Consider the following 24,136-nt stretch of genomic DNA (forward strand, 5'->3'; position numbering starts at 1 on the left):
AAAAAAAAAAGTCCCATGCGACTACTTTGCAACACTTCACATCATCATCATCATCAGTTATAAATATTTATATATATTCACAAACATTTAAAAATAGAAAAGAAGCTATCAAAATAAAGGAGACGATATCAAATTATTACACGTGCTGGCAAAAAATGTTTCTTTTTCAAAATTAAAATGTCTTTTTGTTACAGCGTTCCTCTCATGCACCATTAGTGGAAGTACAAGACGTGCATGTGGGGCAGAACATGCACGTCTGCCTCTTGGTAGTGTGCTTTGTAATTTTTTTTGTTTTTCTTTTTTTTGCTTGTGCTTCGATCCCATAACCTCTGCATGCCTCTGAAAATGTCATTGAATTTGGTGCTATTGTCCACATGTTCGGCTAATTTTTATCCCTGTAAATGCGCACACGCTTCCATGTGCGTGAAGGACAGCAACATTCACGCAATCATTACCTTCCTTGAGCCACACTGACAAGAAGAAAAAGTAAAAAATATATATATTTGAACTTTTACCCTCACTACATTGAATGTATTCTTGTAATATTTTGCAAATTAATCTGAAATTTTTACCTGAATAAAGTTATATGGTGACCTGAAAAAAATTGTTTTTTGAGTTAAATGCTAAGTTAATTTTTTTTTCTTCTTCTGTGTGTCCATGACATTTCTTCAGACGCCCACTCATGAAATTTTGTTAAAGCTCTCGCAGATCTTCTGATTAAAAAGGAAAAAATAAATAAAATTCAACCCCCACTAAAGCTGCAGCAAACATTTGGCCCTTGACATTACATATATATTTTCCAAAACAATATATCCAACACTTGTGCTGATATCAGAATAGGAATATCCACCATGTAAACATTATGAGACATCTTGTAAAAAAATGAAAGACATTTGATTCTATGGATCAGATGCATAGAGTTCCAATCTAACACGAGAAGGCTCGGCCTGCCTAACTCAAGCTCATCACAGGCCCAAATAAGACCAAAAACGTACACCCTGTATATGACCTCAACTACTTTTGTCCAAAATGTAATGGTTACAGTTTTTTAATGGACTGGCAAGAATCACAATAGATGGAATTGGCTAACCTGTTCCAATACTTCTGCTTCTTTTTCAGGACTTGATAGCAGATACCATGTGATCTGTAAACTTGACACTACTTGACCTGCTCTTCTGATTAGAAAAGTTTGGTCATTTTAGTATGGCCTACGGCAGGGGGTGTCCACCTCCAGTCCTCGAGGGGCCGCGTTCCAATATGTTTTCCAAGTTACCCTCGTTAAACACACCTGAGTGAAAAGATCAGTTCATTTTCACGTTCTGCAGGAGCCTAACTTTTCACACAGGTGCACTTAACGAGGGAATCTCGGAAAACATGTTGGAATGCGGCCCCCGAGGACTGGAGTTTGACACCCATGGCCTACGGGTAACTAAAAGAGAAAAACGAAAAAAGCCAAACCCCTCAAGGTCCATGTCAGATGCAGACCGGGTGCAGTGGGGAGCTTCAGCCCTTTTTTGCAGCGGTCCCACTTGACAATGAATTGTGCTTGGTGTCATAATAGCCACGACCCACGTGTTTACTTGGCACCTTCCACTTGGAATGTTTACACTGGTAACAAATAAAACGAAGCAAACCGAGACACGAAAAGCGCGCTATGATCTTGGCTTGTGTTGCTTACTGGTAAGGCAACACACACTCGTATATTTCTACATACACACGTGCACTTGTCATCACAAAGACGGCGGCGGGTGTACGAGACAGAAGGCATTGAGGGTGTCAGGCAGTGTGCTCTGTTCCACCAGCTAACATCATCCCCGAATATACTGGAACTTCACGTATGATTCATGATTAGACTCAGAGTTCCATCTGTAGAAATATAATCCGAAAGACAATAGTAACATAGTTGCACTTAGACGTGTTCATCTGCCGTCATTTTCTTCCCTGCGATTCTTTCTATCATAGTTCCTCCTTGGAATGTTTGGCATCCAACATACTTTCTTTCACAAGAAATATAAAACCCTGTGCGGCCGATTGACGTGATGAACATGTGCGTCAGAAAAGTTCCAGGACTAGCGTCGCAAAGCCCCTTCAGTGTGTGTCAGACGACCAACTGGCACATCTACAAAGAGATCCTGAGTGTGTGAGAAGAGGCGAGAGTTGTGTGTGGCTGCTCACTATGCCCTGAGCATCTGACAGTTCCTTGCCATGAAGGACTGCCATGCTGGAGCAAACTCCCGTGTGTTTTTTTTTTTTTCCTCTCCTGGCCATGCTCAACTGGGTCATCGAGGGAACCCATTTTGAAGACGTGGACAACATCAAAATGGCCGTGACTAGGTGTCTTGACTTAGCTCAATGTCTATTCTCACAGGGGATAAAGAATATATGCCTTTGAGTTACTCCCCCATTTGTGTTCAAATTGTACCTCCGTATCTACTTTTCGACACTAGTCCTGGAACTTTTTTGACACGCAAACTTCGCGATTCAATTTGACCACGAAGATGGCTGATGTGATCCATAATGATAAACACGCCCCCATCGGAATGAACGTATATACATCACCAAACACGATCAGGGTTGGGGGGGGGGGCGGTTAGCCGCGGCCTTCCTCGGCCGAGCGCTGATCCGACTTGAGCTTGACGAACTCCTTGGCCACGTCGTCGTTGTTGCGCTGCGACAGGATGCGCAGCACGGTCAGGCCCGTCTCGTCCATGTGGATGCGCTTGCCCAGGGGCAGCCAGCAGGCCACGCTGCCCTTGGAGGCCATGTCCTTCAGCTGCAGCACGGCCATGCCCACCGTGCGGTCCTCGCGGGCAAAGCAGTAGTCCTTGACGCACACTTGCAGCTCGTAGCACTCGGGGCCCACCTCGCTGCTCAGAGTGCTGATGGAGGAAAGAAAAAGAAAATATTACGCGATCATCGTCGTAATCCTCTGAGAGCAAAACGTTAGAAGACTCACAAAGTGAACGTTTCGTTGTATTTGGGCGCCCAGCTGTTGTTCTTGGACTTGGTGGCGTACTTGCGCTTCTTGTCGCTGAGGTGCGGGCCGATGATGAACACCTCCACAAACGGACGGAATATTCCCTGCGTCTGCCACCTCAGGTCGTTAGCGGCCACCACTGTCACGGCAGAAGGAGACTTTGATCAATTCATACATATAAGGCCATCTCCATGACGACCAGTCTCACTTTTGTCCATGCTCAGAAGACTTTAGAAGGAGAAAAGAATACCTTTCACAGTGACTTTGTGCTCGCCAGTGTTGGGGTGAGTGAAGATCTCCACGTGGATGGACACTTCCCCCACGGCGTCGTCCACACCGGAGCCTGGCGGGACGGACACTCAGTAAATATCTGCGTCTTACTAGCACGAGGTGCCCTGACTTTTGCTTTGAGTCTTCTCCTCCAAGGCTCAAGAGCAGAACTAAAACTGAAGACCATTTCTATAGTGGGTGATTAGAAATGTTCGAGGAGGACTTTAAGCAGAGTGATGTGCTGAGGTGCAAGTTTGGACAAGATAAAGCTGCTATGAGTGGGCCCGCCGTGGTGGCAAGGTGTTCCATTTTTTCGTCATCTCAGAAAATCAATTTGCACTGGCGCCCACTCATAGATGCAAGGTGTGCATTAGGATGCACGAAAAGGTAAGGAATTGTCTACTCGTGCCATGCAGTCAACTGAGATAGGCCCCAAACAATTCCAGAAGGATATGGCGACAGATGGATATTAATTTGCAATGTTTTAATTAGTGTCTTCACTCTGTCAACGGCAGCAGCCTGCACGTCTTTTTTTTTTTTTTCCTTCAGTCGGCCGCCCACTAAACAAGGTGTCGGTGGGAGTTAGACGGCAGAGTGTTCCTGGCACGAAAACCCGGCGCTCGGCTCTCGTCGACTCTCCGGGAAGGATTATTGGATGGGCGCTCTCGCTGCCAACTTCCAACAAGACCAAAGAGAACAGCAGGAGTCCATCTGGACTGCTTTCCTCACATAAGAGATCACAAAGAAACTTTTCTGGCTAAAAGTCATGATTTAACGATGACATCATGCTGCGTCAGATCTCCTCCATACTAACGATGCATCGCTCTTAACGTCTGATGTCCGCAACTCATGCTTCATCGTGTGCTCATACATACCGGATGGGTATGTATAAAGTGCAGCTTCATCAATACAGACATCACATGCATAAAAGTTCTCAACGCTCGAAAGGACGATGGAAAGGCCGACGTGGGAAAAGAGAGGCGGGGAAGTATATTCAGTCGATGCAGAGTTTGGGGATACATGGAGGTGCAAGGGGAAGTTGGGCGCTTTCTGGTCGTCCTGCGTGTCTCAAAACGTTTGAGCAACGTACCCCTCTCTGGGTAAACATCCTCACTAGCGGTGAAGCGCACCCCCTTGCCGCCGAACACTGGCCGACAGATGGGGAGGGTGTGCACAGAGAAAGGAGAAAAAGAACATTAAAAACAGTGGCAAATAATGCTAGCTGGCCCACTGAGGCAAATTTGAAATCGGATTGGTTGAAAACACATTGCTATCAAGTTACGGAGGCCGATACGAGGGATTACGAAGGTGAGAAAAACATGGCAGCAAGAGACTTGTCACGTCTCGTCCCCAGCCGTTCCACTATGTGTCGGTTGTCATGGTTTCTGTCTGTGTGCTCGCCCCTCCCCTCCTGTGTGCCCATGATTAGTTTGCTTATTCTCACCTGCCTCTTGTTACCTGTCGTGTATATAAGTCCTGTCTGCCACTCACGCCCCGTCGAATCATTGTTGTCTTGATGTCTTTTTGGTTCCTGTTGTCGTAATGTCTTCACGTTCTTTGTGTCACGTGCCTGTCGGTTAGTCCTCGAGTTATTTTGTTAAGTCATGTCAGTTTGCTGAGTCTGCCTTTTTGGGTTTTCGCCAATAAACCCTGGTCCAAGCTGCATTTGGTCGCCCTGCTCCATCCGACAAGACTATTCTGTTAAACAAACATTGTCTTGTGAATGTAGGTCAGTGCTTCTGTGACCACTCGTCCACTTTTAGTGTTTCTATCAGTGGGCCTCGCGGACATAACGGCTGTTTCGTGACTGCCTGACAAAAAGAAAAAAGGTGGCTGAGCGGGTGAACAAGAAGGAGGATGGATATTTGTTCTTTTCATTGCAAACAGCGGTTGAGCTCCATAAAAAAAAATCCTCTCTGGGTTCCCGAAGGCAGTGGAGGCTACCAGGAGTGTATTTTTAGACTACAGAGTGCTACATTTGGGAAAACACTAGAATGGCTGTTCATAAAGTGATGCTGGAGCCACAGAGAGGCAAAAAAAGCCATATTAAATTACCTTGTGCATTCTGTGACTGGACAAAGGTCTTAATGAGTTTGTCTGTGGCCTGCGTGTAGAGGGACAAGGCGTAGTGAAGCGACAGAAGGTCAGGGCTCTTCTCCAGGAACGTCTTCTTTAGACCGACGCCACCGGCGTGGAAATATTGCTGACAAACACAAAGTTTTGATTTCTGGCATTTGAAAAATGTTAAGATAGCAACATCTCATATTTTGGAATTGAGTTGATTTTAATAGCCACTTTGAACTTTGCAGTCCTACCTTGATGGTGTCCAGGGCCAGTTCTATGACTGCACACTGCTTGGGCGTGAGAGCTTTGGCTTCTTCGCGAACCATGTGCTCCTGAGAGAGAGAGAAAAAAAAAAGACAATAAGCTTTTACTCCTACAGTATAAACAACTTAGTTCATCTTCGTTAAAACATTAGATTTTCTGAATCCCATGAGCATCATGTTTGCTTTTCTTGGCAGTACCTTCAGCTTGGACAGTTGACCCAGCTCCTTGGCAGCGTTAAAGATGAGCTGAGTACCCTGCAAGAAGAAACAGAAAAAAGAAAAATGATAGGAAAGATTATCGCAATGATCTAAAAGTGATTAAGAGCAAAATAGCAGGCAGCATTACACAGAAGACAACGACATACATAAACAGTCACCTCTAGACAAAATGTTTTCCGTTATGTTCCAAAGCTGCACACGTATACATCCACAAACAGTGAGTACGGATACACACAAATAGTGCAACAATAGAGTGGTGCATATTTAGTCAAAGTCCATTTTCATTCTGCTAAATGACTAAATCGCTATTTGCACTTCGATGTGCAGTTTGGACAACACCAGTGTTCTGATTTTGCCTTTATAGACCAACATTCAAATCACCAGGCCACACAAAAAAAAAAAGAAATCTGCATATTTTAGGTTAACGACTGTATTTTTTCAGGAATTTCCAGAAGAATTTATTGAATCCATAGCAGCCAAAATGAAACTAGGTAAGCTAAGCTGATGTGTACCACTAAATTACATGTGTTTTTAAATTTAATTTAAATTAATTTTTTTTAGTTTTAACAAATTAAATTTAAATGAAATGAATTATTATTATTTTCTAATCCAAGGGTGTCATTGTCCAAATACTTTTGTGCCTAACTGTATGTACTAAATGATGTGCTTCTGGGGTTTTGCAGGCAGAGAAATGTTGAGTGAGAACATAAAGAAGTCTATATTTCCACAACTGTGGGGAGCTGGGGGAGAGAGACAAAGACACAGAAAGAAGACATGGAGGAGGAAAGAGAGAGCGAGACAAGACATTTATCTGAAGGGTGTAGTCCTTACGTCGCTGTGAGAAGCGCTCTTCAGCCTCCCCTGGAAAGAGAGCACGTGGTTAATACATGGAGCACTCGCCACTTGCTGCACTCATGTCGGGACATTGTCATTGGCATCTCTTTGAGTGGCCATCTTGAATGTAATTCTTCAAACCAAAAATCAGCCTGGCTTTAAAAACGGATCATTTACAGTCAACCCGGTGAACGACAAGAACATGAGCAAACCAGGAGAGACGGACATGAAAGGTCCGCAGAGAGACAAACAGCACAGGATAGCGTCGTACAAATTCACTGGCGGAAGACTGCAGTGTTGAAAGAGATCAGATGCAAGCAACAAACCCACAGTGGGGGATTTTTAAGGAGGGGAAACAGGTGAGAAAGGAGTGAGAGGTCATCCGAGGGATCATCGCTTTTGGGGTCCCAGTGCATGAGAAGAAACAAGGCAACAGGTGAGGAGGGCCACTTCTTGGTTGACGGGCAGATTCGGGAAGAGGAGAGCAAAGGAGAACATTGATTGGTGGAGATTTTTTTTTTTTTTAGGGACTGGGGGCCTGAAATGCACCATGCGTCTGTCTTCTCAAAAGACAAAGTTGAAGGACACAAGAGGAGGAGAAGAACAGTGTTAATTTTTCTTGGATTTAAATGAATTAATTTATATAAATGATGACTTAATTTAGATTTCCATTATATCTCCCCACCCCAACAAAAAAATTGCTACATAATAAAAAATCTGTCCTACATGAATAGCTATTTAAAAAGTGTAAAAACATTATTAAAGCTACTTTTAAATCAACAACAACAACATAAAAAAACTGTAGTCATAATTATGATCTAATTTCCATATCAACCTTTTTTTTTTTTTTAATTAACACTGCAAAATAAAAGACGCGAGAAAGGCCGGTGAGACGGTGAGATGCAGGGTGAATAGAAAAAACAAAAAAAACAACAACAGGGGGAAATCGCAGCCACATATAGCAAGAAGAAACCAACCAATCACCGTAGACGGACAGACACACACACACGCAGGAGTGCTGTACTTACAATCATCTGTGGAGGGAGAGCAGTGGGAGCAGGATGTAATAATAGTCACAACAACCAGAAAGAAGGGTCAGTCAAGCTGCAAAGAGCCCCACATCCATCACAAAAAAAAAAATACCAACGCAAGTCCTGGAGGGGACCAATTGACTCATCTGGATTAAAAACCAGCAATTAAGTACGGGAAAAATGTAATATTTGTAACCAATTTTTTTTAATTATGATATGAGGCTCTTCAAATGATAACCAAACACAAATAGAGCACATATATATAAAATAAAACAAAACAACAGGCTGCTTTCCAAAATGTACCTTGCTTTTTTTTTTTTTTTTTGCACATTCTAAGTAGAGGCTGACATAGTGGAGAGCAGGCCTGAGCTGGTATGCAAATGATATGATGCACTCCTTTTGTGTGGAATGTAGAATAATATAATGTGTGTGCGTGGGGGGGAGTCTTGAATTGCAGCACACTCAAGGTCGTTCTTTCGTTCCACACATTCCACCCACATCTTTGTTTCTTGTCGTGCCAACATAACGGCTGAAGTACGTGTGTGTGTGAAAGCAGATATTTTCTCTCCTTTATTCGTGTCGCTCATCGGTATAAACGACACGTATGGAGAATGGGTGAATTTTTTTTACCGTGTACGTCCATCTAGCTTATCTTCTGCAAAAGAATAAAATGTCCCCGCATGCTTAAAATTTCATTTAGAGCACACTTTTGTTTTTTAATATACCTCCAAAAAAAGCTTAAAATATCTAGAAAATATTATAATATATTATAATGTGGGTATGTGCTGGTGCGTGCCCGAGCGACATTCCTCACGCACTCACCGTTTGATCGGTGAGCGGCGGCAGAACAATCGTCTTCTCCATGGTGTTCATCACCAGCTTCCACAGTTCCTTCAGCACGCGCTTCAACACCGTCTTCTCGCAGATTTTAGCAAACAGAGTCAGGCTGGGGGAGACGGAATATGATGATGAAAAATTGACAGGAGACAAAGAAACTAAAAATAGATGATTGACTTACTTGCTGTCCAGGAACTCCATGATGGGTTGCAGGACGTTGTCGGCATCTTGGGCCACGCTGCTGGCATTGCCGACATTTGACGTTCCTTTTACCTGCGCCAAGATGTCGCCCATCTGCTTCACGTTCTCCTCAATGTGAGGCTGGAAACTATTTTAAAAAGTCATGAAATGAAACGAGGGCGATGCAGAGCGCACGCAAGAATGCGAGTCTCAGTACCTGACGGAGAAGACTCGACTGAGGTCATCCATGACATTGTTGAGTTTGACTTGCAAGTCCTTCAGGATGTCGCTGGCCTCGATACAAAGCTGAACACACAGAAAGAGCCGTCAGTCACATTTTATCTTGACCAGTCAAGTTAGTTGGCTTAATTAAGAAGTGAAAAAACGAGAAGGACTCACATCTTTTCCACCCATAGCCTCAAACATCTTCTCCAGTTGCACTCTCAACTGTTGGATGTTGTTGATAAGGATGCAGGGCTAAACGAGATCAAATTAACGACTTCATTAAGAACGTACAGTAGTTTGGTTTCTTGCAGTGCGTATTTGTCCTCTTACCACTTTCTCCATAGTGACGTAATTGGCAAACAATTTCGAGATGATGTCAGCGTATGACAAAAGTACATTGCTGATCGTCTGGAAAAGGACACCAAAAAAAAAAAATTACCCTGGTGTACCTCAAGGCTCCATTCTAGGGCCTTTTTAAGACAGAAATTTGAGGATTATTTAACTATGCATGACTGACCTTCGCAAATCGTTTCATGTAATGTCCAACGATTTGCGGATCCGGACACTCTAATTTCCTGATGATCTCAAAACTCTGGTTGAGCTGGGAAAATACATCCACGACAGAACAGGAGAACAACGCATGCTCTGATGTGACCTGGAACTGTGGGACAAAAAAGACAAAAGAAGTTGTGGAATCAAACATCAAGAGTGAAAATCATATCAGGTTGTGAGTTGAAAAAGTTAGTAAAACCTTCTGTACTAGGAAATGCTACCATCTGTATACCGGATATCACAACTGGCAGTTGTTTCATGTCTATTTCTAAACATTGAACAAAGTGCTCAGGTGTCCCTCCAGGGAGTCTCAGTAATGAGGTAAGGACAGTTTTCCTGCTGCGAAATCTCCGGAATCCAGAGGAAGCTCCTTCAACCAACTCTCACCGAGCTATTTGAAGCTTGCAAGGACATTGAACATTGCTGTGTCCGTCTTTGAAAAAGGAGATGGAGGGAAAGCGCGAGAGGAGGAAAGTGATAGCTTTGAGTGAGATTATAGTTATTCCGCCTGAACAACAACAGCTCAGCGATTTTCTGGGGGACTTTGAAAAAAAGTGTTTACCCCATCTTTCTTGTCTCTCTCCAAAGCGCCGTGTTGGAAGTCGCGAGAAACTTCCTCGTTTTCATCCAGCCACTGGATCACAAAAGGCTCAAACCACCTATAGGGAGCGATACGTAACATTTGAATATTTATGGCAAAAAAAAAAGATTTGATTTACACTGCAGGCTACAACTCACGCAGGGTACTCAGGAACTCTGCTCTTGAAGAAAGGCAAGTCTTTGCAATATTCGTTGTAAAGCCACTTGACCTTGAAGTGCAGGTTCATGTAATCGGCACTCTTGCACAAGCGGTTTTTCTCGTGTTCTGAGAAGAGAAGAAAAGCTAGCTTATCTATTTTAATGATATGAGTCATAATATAAATATTGTAATTGCGTTTGGTTGGTATTCTCTGAAACTAATTATTTTTGAATTGCATGTATGTAAATGATGGTCATTAGTGCTGTTGATTATTCCAAGGAGTGGAGGCTCACTGTGTCGACTCACCCTCCATTGCATATTTCATGTCCTGAGCAAACAGGTTCCACATCACTTCAGCGCTGATTTTACCCACATTGAGCTCCTGAGGGAATCTGGGTAGGAAAACAAGAGAAGAAAATGAGGGGGAAAGAAAAATAACAGATGGCCATAGAGAATTGGGTAAAGACAAACTGGTTGAGGCAGGGGGTGTAGGAATTCTTGTCTTCCTCGATGATGGAGACAATGAGGGTGATGAGTTTGGACCAGAAGTCGAGGTTCTTGATGCTAGGTCCTTGTTCCTCTGGAGGTACTGCACCCTGCTTAGCCTGGATGAAAGGAAAGAATCCAAAGTAAAATCATTTTAGACACTGGAAACAAGAGTGAAAATAAAACATTATTATGGAGAACAGCAGGCAGCTGCATGTGATCTAATGGAAGTATACTGTAGATGTGGTGAAGCAGCATGTGGCTCAATGTTATTTTTGTTCTTCTTGTTATTGGGAGAGTATCTAATTTAATTATTCCCATGTTGTCAAGATGAGACTATAAAAACCATCTGCCCTGTTTTGCGAGAAGGCCCCAAAGCAGCCATAAATTTGTTATTTTTAGTCCATCGCTGATCTGCTCACCGGGTCTGTCTGGTACTCGCGGCTGTAGAGCTCATGGCAGTTGTTGAAGATGTATTCGTAAGTGGAGTTGAGACAGGCTTTGACGCAGTCTTTTACCACCTGGCTCGCTCTGGGTGGAGACTGAAGCTCTTGGACCTGATCAACAGAGATCTGTTTTAGTCCACGAATAGGGAGGACAGAGGGAAAATCGAGACCTTCATCCTGAAGAAGGTGATACTGGTGAGGAGGTCCACCGTGGACTTTAGATCCTGCAGCCTCTCGGGACTGCTCGCTGGGAAGTTGTTCTGCAGGAATTGCATTGACAAGTGTAAACTGGTGGATTAGTTAATGATATAAACATACGCTTAGCTTGATGCTAACAAACAACTGGGCTAACAAATAGCAACAGTGTCACAGTAAATAAATAACAGACCGTTGAACACAAAAAGTGAAGCAACACATGTAGACAAACAATTTTCTTTAACTTCTATCAAAAACAACTAACGAACTCTCTTACTCGGTACATGGACAGGTCGATCCTCAAGGAATTGTGAAGCTGATCGAGAAGTTTGACGAATCGTTCTTTCTGTGGATAAATAGACGATTATCAGTGAAAAGCACAGACGTGTACTTAAAACAAAAAGAGTCAACGTTCCTTTGATGAAACAGTGGTTGCATTTGTGTACCGCTGCTCACCCCGAAGTTGGACGCAGCAAAGCGGTCTGAGGCAGAGACGTTGTTAGCAGCCTGGGTGGTGTGAGCGTAGTAGGCATTGATGTTGGCCAGCAGGGTGCTCATCACCGCAGGCACGCCCGGGCACATGTACTTTGATGATAAGCAGGCAAAGTGACTGCAAAAAATGGTGCATTTTCGAACCACTTTTATTTGTGTACATTTTAAGGTAAGGTTATGGACGAGAACGTACGTCATGGCTTGGTAGATGGACTCCACTCCGTAACGCATGGCAAACTCATCCACTATCTCCTGAGGTGTCTCCTCAAAGTAAACTTTCCACGCGTCATCTCCTTTGGCGTCGGGGATTTTCACCACACCCGTGTTCTGGATGTCTGTCACAAAGTGGAAAAGGTTCTGGAGGAAGGGAAATAAAACAGATTGAGAGAAGATTTTCAATTCCTCTTTCAAAATTCCCGCTCCAAATGATCCTCAATGTTTGTAATGATCGATTCATCGTTTAGTTTACGAGGCAACATAAATAAGCAAACTCCATTAGGAGGCAAAACACAATGATTACAAAGCCATAAAGTGTTATGCACAATTCACAGTGCGCTTTACGGCCATTTTGGTTGTTTATAATTCAGCTAATATGCTCCACTATGTAATAAATCCATTCCGGGCTGCAAACGCTCTACAATCAATCAGCCGAGTTTTCCGTAAAGAGAAAAAATGCAAATGTCTTTGAGGTCCAGACGTGCACTTTATCTCACTGGAGTAAAGGAATCTCTCAAGTTGAGTGCATTTAGCGGAGGATCCATCACAGTACTAATCATTATTGAAGAAGTAGGTCTCATTCAGAGACATTGCTAGCATATCATTTTCCATCCATTTCCTATATTGCTCCTACTACTGAGTCAGTAAAAATATTGTAAAATATATGTCAAACAAAAAAAATCAACACTTACTTCATGCAAACACGTGTACTGAACGTGATAAGGAGCGACCGTCTCCTCGCCCTTAATCTCCACATTGATGTGCATCCGGATCGCCCCGGACACGGCCGATTTGTCCGTGCGCTTGTCTGAGAGTGATAGAAACGCATTAAAATGAAGTCAGTTGAGACTCCCGGAGTGAATCACAAAGCTCACCTAGGTTGTACCACACGTCCATCTCTCCGCTCAGAGTGCGGACCTCGATGATGGTTTGCCCGAGGAAGTCGTCCGACTCTCGTTTGAACTTCTGCTTCACGCGGGATTTGATGTCGTCGTCCTCGTCCCAAACTCGCACCTTGATGCGGTCGGAGGAGTTGTGGCATTCACTTAAGGGACACAGGATGGATTAGAAAAAATGAGATCTTCAATTCCAGATATTATACACTGGAAAAAAAAATCACACTCACAAATTGAAGGTCTCCTCCCAGACAGGATTGAGGTTGCCGTAGATGGTTTTGGTCCTCTTTTTGGTTTTTCCCACCTGGACTGTGACGTAGGGATCACTGGAGCCGGTTTTATCCTTTGCTTGTAAACCTTGCGCACATAAGACTAGGAGAAGAACACAAGTCAAGCGAGCACGTTGTGTGAAGGTAATGATTAACCTCCAAGTCCAACTCACCCGTGATGCAGATCTTGGCCGACCATTTGGATGTACCGTCGAGCACGCTTTGTTTGATCTGCTTCATCTGGGTGCCGTGCGTGGCCTTGGGGACGGTGAAGACCTCTTGGATGAGTTCGAAAATCTCCGGTTTGTTCCTCTCGCGGATTTTCATGCGGTCTTTGAGGACCATGATAATGTTTTGAGTGCGGTCCTCCGCGCCGTGTTTTGAGCTCTTCTCGGCCGCTCCTAGACGACGGTTAATAAAAATGAAACATTTAAGAGCAGTGGATGACAGCAGAAAATGAATATCTTTTAATATCATCTCGCAGAAGAAGAAGAATGAAAAATAAAACGGGATAGGTTGAAGGAGACACTATAGCAGCATTAATTCACACGATTGTCATGAATATTTAACAATGGTGCTTGAGAGGTCTTACTTTGCAGACAGTCGGCGTTGAGCAGATCTTGGCACTTCTCGTGACATTTGACGCCGCACTCAGTGCAGCGCATGCCCTGGCGAGCGATACCCCAAAGCAGACCCTCACACTCGTAGCAGTAAGTGGGCGTGGTAGCGGTCCACACCTCGAAATTGTGTGGGGTGGTACAGGAGATGGGATAGATGAGAGCTTGCAGGGTCTTCTTGTAGACGTGACTCTTCTATAATTGGATAGGGGATACACCATGGCGGCGTTACGAGTACCCTTTTGTTTTTATATACATATGAGATGGGAATGAATTGAATGTCACTAATAAATTGGCAATAACAAAAATGAAAGGTACACCGGCTGTGCATCTAAATACAAAAATAGTTAAATAGCAAAACTGATTTGAAAGAAAAAAAATTATTTTGAATGTTTTACTGACCAGCTCTTCATTATGCAAGGTGCTGGACGTCAAGGCTGAGGTGATACCGGCCTTCCTGGAGTTCTGGACCAATGACTGATTGGCAGGAGAGGAAGTTGATTATTAATCAAGTACTGCATATATATGTAAATAAACATTTTAGTACTCACCATAGCCTGCGACATTCGTGTGATGGCGGGGATAAAAAGAAGAGAATAAGAATGTTACAGATCCAACAAGATTGTATAATATTAATTTTGTTTTTGTGGCTGTGAGGACAATATATGTGAGTCTTAAAAAAATCGACTTTATTTTTTATTTTTTTTATACTAGGACATGATGAAAAATGGTGGATGTCCATCTCCACTTTTACACGACGCCTCACTCAAGGAGGGACTGGAAAAGGCATAAGATAGATGGAATACGATAAAACAAAGCACGGCCTGTTTCCCGAAGCTGAGTAATACATGGACAGCGGAGAATTTAAAGTGATTAAACCCACCAGATCTCTGACCAGAGGCATTGCTTTCCTCTTCCTGAGGTCTGGCATGCTGTCGATACTATAAAGAGCACCGCCCATCCTGAGGAGAAAAAACACGCACATATATACGGATGACAACTTAGTCAGCTGCAGATGTTATACATCACCATCGCTAGTACGTACCCCGCTGATAACAGCAGAGAGGCGATGCCGACGCTCTCGCCTCGGGCCTGAGGAGAACACAAAATGATAAATGGCTAGTATAGAACCCGCCATTAAAGCAATTGCTAAAATAAGAAGAGCATCAAAACTAAATTCATTTTTTATTGTTGTCCCTCCCTAGCAAATAATCATCGATATGCACGAGATAAATTAAAAATAAATGATATGGATTAACACACAACACCCACCTGAGAAACTGCTCCAGCCAGAGGAGAATGGACAACATGCAAATCGCTATGAGTGTGGCAAACCACTGAAAAGAAAACAATGAAATGGCAAAACAAAGCTCGGGGTAAACAGAGACTACTGAATAAAACACAAGACAATATAATAAAAAAAAAAATAGGAGAAATACTGGAATGTTCCACAAAAGCTGGTAATAAAAAAAAACATGCAGGAACAGATGCAGCAATTAAAAGACACGGCAAACATATGGTCAAGGTGTACCTCTTGTAACTGCAGTCGGACTCTACTGAACAATCGGAGCCAGTTGGCTTTGGCTCTGGCAGGACCCGGTTCCATGAGTTCCCTTTTTGGGAAGCTGGAGATGAGGTTGAAGATGCACTGTTATCCAGGCCCGTCACATAACCCCGCTTTGAACTCACAGAACTCACCTGGGGACAGGAGGCTCCTCTGTTTTCTCCTCAGGGGGCGGGGGGATGATCTCCTCATCTGGAAGTTGTTCCGGTGGTGACGGCAGCTCCTCAAGAGGCACCTCGGGTGTTGGCTCAGGTTCCTGGAACTTGGTATCAGATTCTGGAATATGTGATATAGTGGTGGTGGTGGTGGTGGTGCTATTGATGGTAGTGGTGGTGGTGAAGAAGTCTTGCTGGCCAGATTCAAAGGGAACGTCGGTGAAGTCGGACGTGAAAGGGGCTGAAGTGTCATCTGGTTTGAGAGGAGGCAGGACCGGGGCGGTGCTTGAAGGTTGCAGTTGTTCAGGAGGTTGCTGCTGATGTAAAGATGTTTGCTTTTCTAGTGGAGGCCTGCTGGAGGACACGGTGTCAGATGGAGGAGCGAGAGTGGCAGCGGTGCTCGTGGGGGTGTAAGGCGGCTCCTGCTCCTCAGTGACAACCCCGTCCATGGGGTATATATCTTCCTCGTACGGCATCTCCTCCTCATCTTCATAGTTGTACCCCCCTCGCTCTTCGTACATCTCGCCCTCCTCGTCGCCATAGAGCGCTCCGTCTTCACCGCCGTCTTTAACGTAGCTCCCCTCGTCGCTGTAGACGCCCTGCTGGTCATCCCCGTCCCATCCCGGGAGGTCCTCCTTGCCGTAACTGATAGACGAGTGGCAGGAATGGTACGAGTCGTTTTCGTCGTAGAACTCGGAGCCTCGTAAGCTCTCGCCGTCCTCGGGAATGAACTCCTCGCTGAGTTGGGAACTGCCTCGGCTCAGTTCGCCCGATGAGGCATAGCGGCTGTCTGTTGGACTGAGGGAGAAACACACCAAGCTGTGATATCAATATTGAAGAACAGTAGAAGCTTTCCTGGACTTTTAAGAGCTTGACATGTTGGTTAGTGGGACATTTAAGGGGCTTGTGTTGAGGTTAAGACTGGAAAGGGTTCAAAGAAAAGCTACTAGTGGAGAGGAGTGACTTTCAACTAACCAGCAGGCTTGAAAGTGGAGGTGGGAGGTGTTAGACTCATGATGCATCTACGGCCTTGTTCATATTGCAGCAAATTCACTTTCTTACCCAAAGTCGGATCCTGCTGCTGCACTAATATAATTTGTGAGTGAGAAAAATAGAGCTACCTGTTGCAGTGTGATGTAGCCACGTGTCTGTCTGCGCCGTTGTGGGAGTGAACACAACTGACTGACAGGATCTACATATGCAATGGATTTGCTGGATGCGTTCAGAGTACTTTTTTTTTTTTTTAAACTGCGAGATCTCCACTTGCAGATGATTTAAAGTTGTTCGCTCCAAAGTGGACTCAAAAAAGATTCACAAAGATTTCTACCCCTGCTAAAATGCAAGTCACATTCTTGGAGAGGTCTGACACCAACACAGCCGTTTGTGCATGGACACCCACTGCTGCTTCATTGTGCCGCCTCCATTGATTACCGTCATGTCGGTTCAATAATACACCATGTGGGATGCACTTAAGAGGAAGGTTATGTGAGGTCTCCGGGCTATGAGTGTGGATACAGTAGATGCAGGACCAGCATTATTAGTGTGTTTTTTTTTTTTCCTTTGTGGACATACAGTATACATCAAAATAGGGTAAGAGCGCATGCATGCAAGCACAGTGAGCGAGGAGGACGGGACAAGTCCACCACTGACGTCACAGCGAGACTGAGTCACAGGCTTGAGCGGGAAGAAGAGGACGAGATCAGAGGAGGTACAGAGACCCACCTATCGGACAGCCTACTGTCTAGAGAATACTGACGACTGGTACGCCGGCTCGACCCTGAGCCTGAGTCGATATCGCTGCACCCGTTGGTGGCCAAGTCTAAACTATCATAGGGTCTGGTAAGAGGAGTGGGGAAAGGGGAGGGGGGAGAGGTAGAGCTCAATTTAGGCAGAGAAACCACATCGGATTTATTAGAAAAAGGGTCCTCGCACGCACACACAAAAGCAACCAGTATACAAGATACTTGTATAGACTGAAGCCAGCCTTATTCTCTGAGGGAGGAAGAGCACAGTGGGGAAAGCATGTACAACAAAGTGGAACAAAACATGGCCGCCAGGCACGAGTCGTCTTTGGGGCGAAACACTCGGAATCTTCAAAGCGACTTATTTATAAACGAATAGTCTCTGTTGTTTTTTTGTTTGTGATTTGATACGTTAAAAAAACAAAGGCGCCTGCGTTTCATCTCAACAAACACTCATCGGACATTGTATTAGGTACACCAGGACAACCTAATATTTTGTTTCTTGTTTGATTTTCAGAGATATTGATTTAACATGTAAATTGTCGTGACGTTAAACATTGTTCGCAAATGAGAAAGAATACATGCCTGTGAGTATTGTTATATTAATTTTGTCTACATGTGTTGCACCACCATTTGTGTTCAAATCTATTTATGAGCCTATCAGTGACATTTTGCCTTTTTCTATTAGCATAAAGTTAAATCGACTTATCTAAAGCAAAGCCTGACATGCTTGTTATGAAGTAAGATGAGTTGAGTTCACTGCCACCATTCAGCAATCATTCTCAGATTCTTTATTTATCTCTATGGTCACTGTGCAAGGAAATTAAAATTGCTTCATCTTATGTGGTACATTTACAAATATAATCGCCGCTGTAGCCCTTGCATTAGATCTAATTAGATTGTGCGGGTGTACCTAATGAGTGGATTTTCTCTTTTGTATTAGCTCTTCCGATAATCTCCATGGCAACCCGAAGGACGCACGTAAGATCCATTTCCAGCAAACGGTGGAAATGATGATGAGAGTGAAGCGCTACCTCATGTCCCCGTGGTCATAGTCCATGTCCTGGATGTCGTCATCATACTGTAGTCTGTAGTGCTGCTGCCTGATGGGATACTGGTGCATGGAGGCGTTGGGTTGAGACGTGGTGTAGAAGGGAGGCGGGATGCTGTTACTGGTCTCGCTGCGGTAGTCGCTGTCCCTGTCGTCCACGGCGCTATCCGGGTCGTCATCTGTTGGACGCACAAGATGATTATTAGTGGCGAGTCGGCGAAGATTTATGAGCGTAGATGCATCGGACTTACTTTGCTGATCTCCCCATAGACTCCAATTACCTGTAAATAGATAACGGGATGGAAAAAGCATATTAGCAGAAGTATCTGAATATGAAAAGAGGAATGTCTGGAATAAATTGGAATGGGGGGGAGGTTCGAGAGAGGATGTTTGTAGCGTCTTCATGACATTTGACCTTCTTCATTGTCACTTCAATTCGCAGTCATACTACGCCTGCTGTCAGTTTAACAGCCTTAAGCATTAATAGCACCTCCCACCCAATTGCAACCTCTGGTCCAGTTGCTAAATGAGTCTGGGTAGGAGACAGTTATGAAAAGCCGTAAGGGGCGAAGAAGTGCTTGGTCGCTTTATACTCACAGCACTGCGTGGACGGTGCCTGGAGAGGCCTCTCTTGCTGCTCTTGGTCGGCATACTAAAAAAAAAAAAAACATAGATAATAATGTAGTTCTAGATAAAACGTGAAAAAGATATTTTAATTGAAAATTATAAAGTGACAGGCACGCGAGGAAGTTCTTACATCTCGGTCTCTCATGGCATTGAGTTGCTCGAGCTTCTTGGCCCAGTATCGTGCTTCTTCTTCTGGAATGTCTGCAGTGAATGGAACATTTGCAATGACACTCTTGAGTTGACCTTAACAACAACACTTGATAACGAAAATGACAGCTAACCTAGTGGCAGTTCAAATCGTGTGTCCAGCAGCAACCTGTGAAAGGTCGGATCTTTGGTGCCGCAGATTTCATTTTCAGACATGATCACGTTGGAATCCAACGTGAGCCATTGACCCGGACCATCCTGGTGGTAAGCAAGAATTTTGTGTCCATATGTTTCAAATGTATATGAGGATGGAAAGGAAATATGCCGCATACCTCATTGGATTGCCGGATGCTACTCAGTGGAATCCATAAAGTGCCCACCATGGTGTCCCAGATTAAGCCTTTATTCCACACCTCTACTGCCAGGCCCAGGTCCAGCCGGTTTATCTCACTGTGGGTCAGGGACAGAAGGAAGGAGAAGGGTTCAAATAAATCTAAAAAAATGTTTTAGATATGATACAGTGACAAAACATCTTCCTGATCACAAGCAGGTAGTTGAAAAATAATCCTAGGCATTGAGTCACATGCTGCTTCACCCATGTGACTAGAAAAAAAACACACAGACGGTCTTTATATGAAAATGCATTTCCATTTCCTTGGAAGCCGAGGATATGATCTAGTAAATAGAGCCGCTTCATAAAAGGAGGGGGAAAAAAACGAGAGGAAATGAGCGGGAAAGGGTGAGGCGGAGGACACAGTCGGGTGTTTACAGTGAAGGTGCTCGTTAGCTACTGTAAATCTCATTTACTCCGACTCCTTTGCATGTGCCAATTGTTTGGGCGATTCGAATTTTCCGTATCCATCTCCCGCTTTTTGTTTTAGGTATAGTCGAAACGCACAAGGACATTTATGGAGTTCAAGTGAAATGATTTGGATAAATATTCAAATGAATTATTAGAATAAATGAATATAATGACTACACATTCACTGGCCACAAACTTTGGGTAGAAACAGTTGGAAAAAAAAAAATTGACAACTGATTTTCATCATGATATCATGAGTCTAGCAGATATTTGGACCTCAAGTTCTCATGTTAATAATGTCACGACTCGTCCCCGGTTGTTTTATTATGTGTTGGTTGTCATGGTTTCTGTGCTCGCCCCTCCCTTCCTGTGTCTACTCTCAATCTACGTCACCTGCCTCTCGTTACCTGTCGCGTATATAAGTCCTGTCCGCCCCTCACTCCCCTTTCGGATTGTTTGCGTCTCTCATCTCTTGTCGTCGTTCTTGTCTTTATCTTGTCTTTATCATCTTGTCTTTCTGTCCAGTTATTCACGTCCCTAGTCGAGCATTTATAGTTTATCTTTTGAGTTCCTTCAATTAAACCCTGGTCTAAGCTGCATTTGGTCGCCCAGCTCCATTCCCTCTATGACCCATAACTTCTGAGTTCATCCCCAAAGTCTTCCAGCCATGCTGACAAGTCACGACCGGCTAAATCACAAAGGGAGAAGCCGCCCAGCGAGAGGAAACGCCTGTCGCCCACTTGTCTCGTTCTTCTAGTCATTACTCAAAGCTTGTGAGCACGGGGGAGCAGTTGATGACAAAGACACCACAAAGTCGCTCTGGGTCTGATGCTGCAAAAGCTTTATGGTGGAATCTCGTGCTGTGTATCACATGCACTGCTTATCCTTAATAAAGAATCCGGTGAATGTATGTAAGATGAAGGGAATAGATGGCGACTAAATTATAAATGCCACAGCTGAGCCCGCCCGCTGAGGTGACATTTGTGTGAATGTGATCTATAGCGCCTACCTCCACTTAATCTTGCCTATATTTGCCATCTGCTCTTAAAGTGCTCTATATTTTCCACCTCCGGAAATAACACCAAAGACAAATATGTGAACAGAAAAGCCACTGCGAAAATGATGACACATTTCTGCATGTTTCTGGTGCAAAAAAAAAAAACTCGACATGATTGCCCCAAAGCAATTCAAACGTGGTTCATTATATGGCAGGTGGCAAGATGGTCGGTGATAACGATAAAGCTTTTCCCCCCCCCCAAAAAAAGAAAAAAAGTGACTCACAACATAAAGTCCTGCTCCCAGCACGGCTGACTGCCGCGCACGGCGATGGTGGTGCTCTTGACATTCTGCACCTTCAGGGTCACGTAAGTGTTGAATTTTTCTGTGCAACAATAACATAGATTTAAGTCCCAAACAATTACAGCATATGTGAAACCAGCCAGATGAATGAGAGTACAAATCTTACCTTGGGGTCCATCGAGCTTGGCTTTTTTCACTGCGAAACACAAAATGAAATATATGATACAATCTGGAGTTCAACCTTTTTTTTGCGGAAGAATTGCTTCAAAGGTCAAACCGATCTCGTGAGACTTCATCTTAGTGAGCCTCTAAAACAAACTCAACCAAACAGATCTTAAAATCTCTTTTACTTGAATGAGAATTGGGAAGCTAGCAATTATGACTTAAGTTTTACTTTTGTCAAGTAACAATGAGCCACATGCTGCTTCACCAAAGACACAACACTGAGCAGCAGAACAACCCGCACGTCTGCATTCCAACTCTAGTGCATCCTCTACGCTAATCACCTCCGCTAGCATCAGACGTTTTAAAACCACAATGACGTCAATTGTCCATTAACTATTCATGTCTTCCAGCAGCGAGGTCGTTATAAACTGTTCAGAAGTAAGGCATTAATATTCACAGCTCTGCTTGCCTTGATACCGCGTTGACATTCAAGACGAAGCTTTTTTTGGACATTGGCATGCTAGCATGACTGACCCTTGATCTTGGCAACTTCTAAACTTTTGAAAACAGTCGACCCCTGGACTCATTCAACTGATGGGCATGATTATCTCAAGGGCCTTCTGGGTTGACACGACTATTTTAAGAAGTCGGTTCTGATTATGATGCTGCTCTGATGTCACCGCCTGGGAGAATGACTCACAATGAGCTTCTTTGTCTTGATATGTTGGGGCGTGTTGCCAACAGCGGATGCCCCACCCTCATCTTAATGTTCTGATAGATAAATTGATTTAACTTGACACTTTGAAAATTCATCCACTGGATTATAAAAGTAATACAGTCCTGTTTATTCCCAGGAAACCTCCTTGCTTGTGTCCCTTCCGTTGAAAACAGGCGATAAATGGCATGTCGGGCTGCCCTCTTGTCAGCACTCCTCAAATGCTGCTCCCCCCGCCCCCTCGCAGCCAGCCCTCCCCTCACCCGCTCCTACGAGCTCTCGCTGCCATGTGGCGAGCGTGCACGTGTGCACCCTTCCTCTGCCTTTCTCTCGTGCTCCATTAATCTCTGTGTGTGAGCTGGCACAGCGAGCTGCATCCCCAACTCTAAAAATAACCACTTCAGCGTGACAAGGTTGGGGGGGGGGATTTGAGGTGGGGGGCACTCATAGCTTGAAGGCATATAAGACTAAAGCGGCACTACCGGGGAAGCAGAGAAGGGATGAGTGCAAAATATGTTCCGCAGATTTCCATTGCGAGATCTCATTTTCTTCCAAAAAAGGAAATCTGGGGGAAATGAATGCAACCAGATGTAGGGCAACTGAAGCAGCGGGTACTTCATGAGATGGTCCACTTAAGATGTTACAGCCTGATCTGCACAATACATAGAGTATATGCAATGCACATAATTTCCCTTCACGGGCCATAAGAAATGATGTGACGGGCCGGATGTGGCCCCCAAGCCTTGAGTTTAACACCTGTGCTTGCTAAAAACAAGTATGCTAGTATTATAAAAGACAACTGTGAACAAAGAAGACCAAAATGAGTGATTTAAAAAACAAAAAGAAGTTAATTGAAGATTCCAAATTGACTTCAAAGTTTACAAATCTTTTTCATGTCCTTGTAGGCTAGTTAGAGTGTAGCCTCTGTGTCCACATTGAAATTTGCTTGTTCAGCTGGTGTGACAACACAATCCAAAGAGAAGTCGTAATGTCACGTCGCTGTCGGCGCATGTTTATCACCATTTAAGCCGACCAACATAAAACACAATTTAGCTTCGCCTCGGGCCTACAACAGAGCGTCATAATGAGAACACAGGAGTACAGAGCGACCAGTTGGTTGCCATGACAACACAAAGGACATCCTAAAGGGATCAGGCTGAATCTCCAACCTGATATCGGGTGTGGAAAAGATGGAGGAATCTCATAAGGGTGAGGTGGAGCCTCTCCATACCTCCTTGGAGGCTTTGGAGGACTCAAGACCACACCCCCCTTTCAGACCTTTGCATTTTTTGTAGACCTGCTGTGGATAGATTTTTTTTTGTGGGGGGGGTATAATTTGCATCCATCCATCCATTTTTTCATCTGCTTATCTTGAACTAGACCATAAAAGTTTGTCCACTCCTGCTTGCTGAGCTGAGGTCTCACCAGGCGATTCGTGATGATCATTTGAACTCCCGAGATTTTGTTTGACTTTTGAGGGATGCAAGATCTTTCTCTGAATTGAATCACTAGAACACAGACTATGAACTGTAACAAGAGCACGGGTTACATTTTATTTTGTCCACAAATCAATGTTGGTCGTGTGTCCATGTTGGTCTTCGACACACACGACTGACATATTAACACATTGGAACGCTATAACAAATGAGTGTCTTACCTCCAACACACAGCAAGGACATCTCTCGAGAGGGCCTCTTTGCTACTTTCCCAGTGACCGTCAAACGCCGCTCTCGAAGCGGCGAGGAAGATGTGACACGTCCGCCTAACAGCAGCAGCACCACCGCCACCACCACCGCGGCCCGACGTGCGTCGCGACGCAACACATGAGTGGGAATTTCTTCACACTTTGCTTGACGGTGAGCGCCGAGGTCCTCCCGTCGATGTTTAAAAGATAAAGAGGAGGTGTCCGCGCGTTAAAATGGTCTTCTAGTTTCCCTCTCAGCCATCTTTGTTGGGATTTCAGAACCAGCGCTGAATAGACAGCTCCCCAGCTAAAAGGTGACGTCACAGCATGAGGTTGGGGAGAATGTACGTCATATTGTCAGCCCCGCCCATGGAATA

General features: G+C 44.3%; 1 protein-coding gene across 9 annotated transcripts; it reads right to left on the reverse strand.

Moving 5' to 3' along the window:
* Positions 1-279: 279 nt before the first annotated feature.
* unc13a (unc-13 homolog A (C. elegans)) lies at positions 280-24,072 on the reverse strand. 9 transcript variants are annotated; one of them, XM_037250472.1, is made up of 45 exons: positions 23,733-24,072; positions 21,362-21,391; positions 21,178-21,277; positions 19,427-19,544; positions 19,229-19,352; positions 19,078-19,148; positions 18,918-18,972; positions 18,572-18,601; positions 18,304-18,499; positions 17,250-17,363; positions 15,507-16,325; positions 15,340-15,433; positions 14,854-14,900; positions 14,692-14,770; positions 14,360-14,365; positions 14,211-14,285; positions 13,784-14,003; positions 13,365-13,592; positions 13,153-13,294; positions 12,902-13,071; positions 12,719-12,834; positions 12,004-12,167; positions 11,775-11,928; positions 11,596-11,664; positions 11,294-11,383; positions 11,100-11,234; positions 10,663-10,796; positions 10,498-10,583; positions 10,191-10,317; positions 10,015-10,111; positions 9,418-9,561; positions 9,231-9,308; positions 9,075-9,152; positions 8,893-8,981; positions 8,677-8,823; positions 8,481-8,604; positions 7,656-7,661; positions 6,625-6,654; positions 5,773-5,829; positions 5,563-5,643; positions 5,303-5,450; positions 4,338-4,394; positions 3,228-3,320; positions 2,957-3,116; positions 2,591-2,879 (listed from the first exon to the last, which is right to left on the reverse strand). In XM_037250472.1, exons 1-45 carry the CDS (start codon positions 23,752-23,754, stop codon positions 2,591-2,593), a joined length of 5,493 nt encoding a protein of 1,830 aa, XP_037106367.1. In that variant the 5' UTR covers positions 23,755-24,072. The 9 variants fall into 9 exon arrangements, with proteins under 9 accessions (XP_037106368.1, XP_037106370.1, XP_037106369.1 ...); XM_037250473.1 differs by lacking the exon at positions 7,656-7,661 and having other exon boundaries at positions 280-2,879; XM_037250475.1 differs by lacking the exon at positions 4,338-4,394 and having other exon boundaries at positions 280-2,879.
* Between the last annotated feature and the right edge of the window lie 64 nt (positions 24,073-24,136).

This window comes from Syngnathus acus, chromosome 4 (genome assembly GCF_901709675.1).
Source record: "Syngnathus acus chromosome 4, fSynAcu1.2, whole genome shotgun sequence".
NCBI lineage: Eukaryota > Metazoa > Chordata > Actinopteri > Syngnathiformes > Syngnathidae > Syngnathus > Syngnathus acus.

Coding starts and splice junctions, on each gene's coding strand:
- unc13a (XM_037250472.1), bottom strand. CDS start 23,754: ATGTCCTTGCTGTGTGTTGGAG. Junction 12,168..12,718: donor AGTACACGTGTTTGCATGAA/GTAAGTGTTGAT, acceptor CCCTTCCTCCAG/AACCTTTTCCACTTTGTGAC. Junction 8,982..9,074: donor AGGCTATGGGTGGAAAAGAT/GTGAGTCCTTCT, acceptor CTGTGTGTTCAG/CTTTGTATCGAGGCCAGCGA.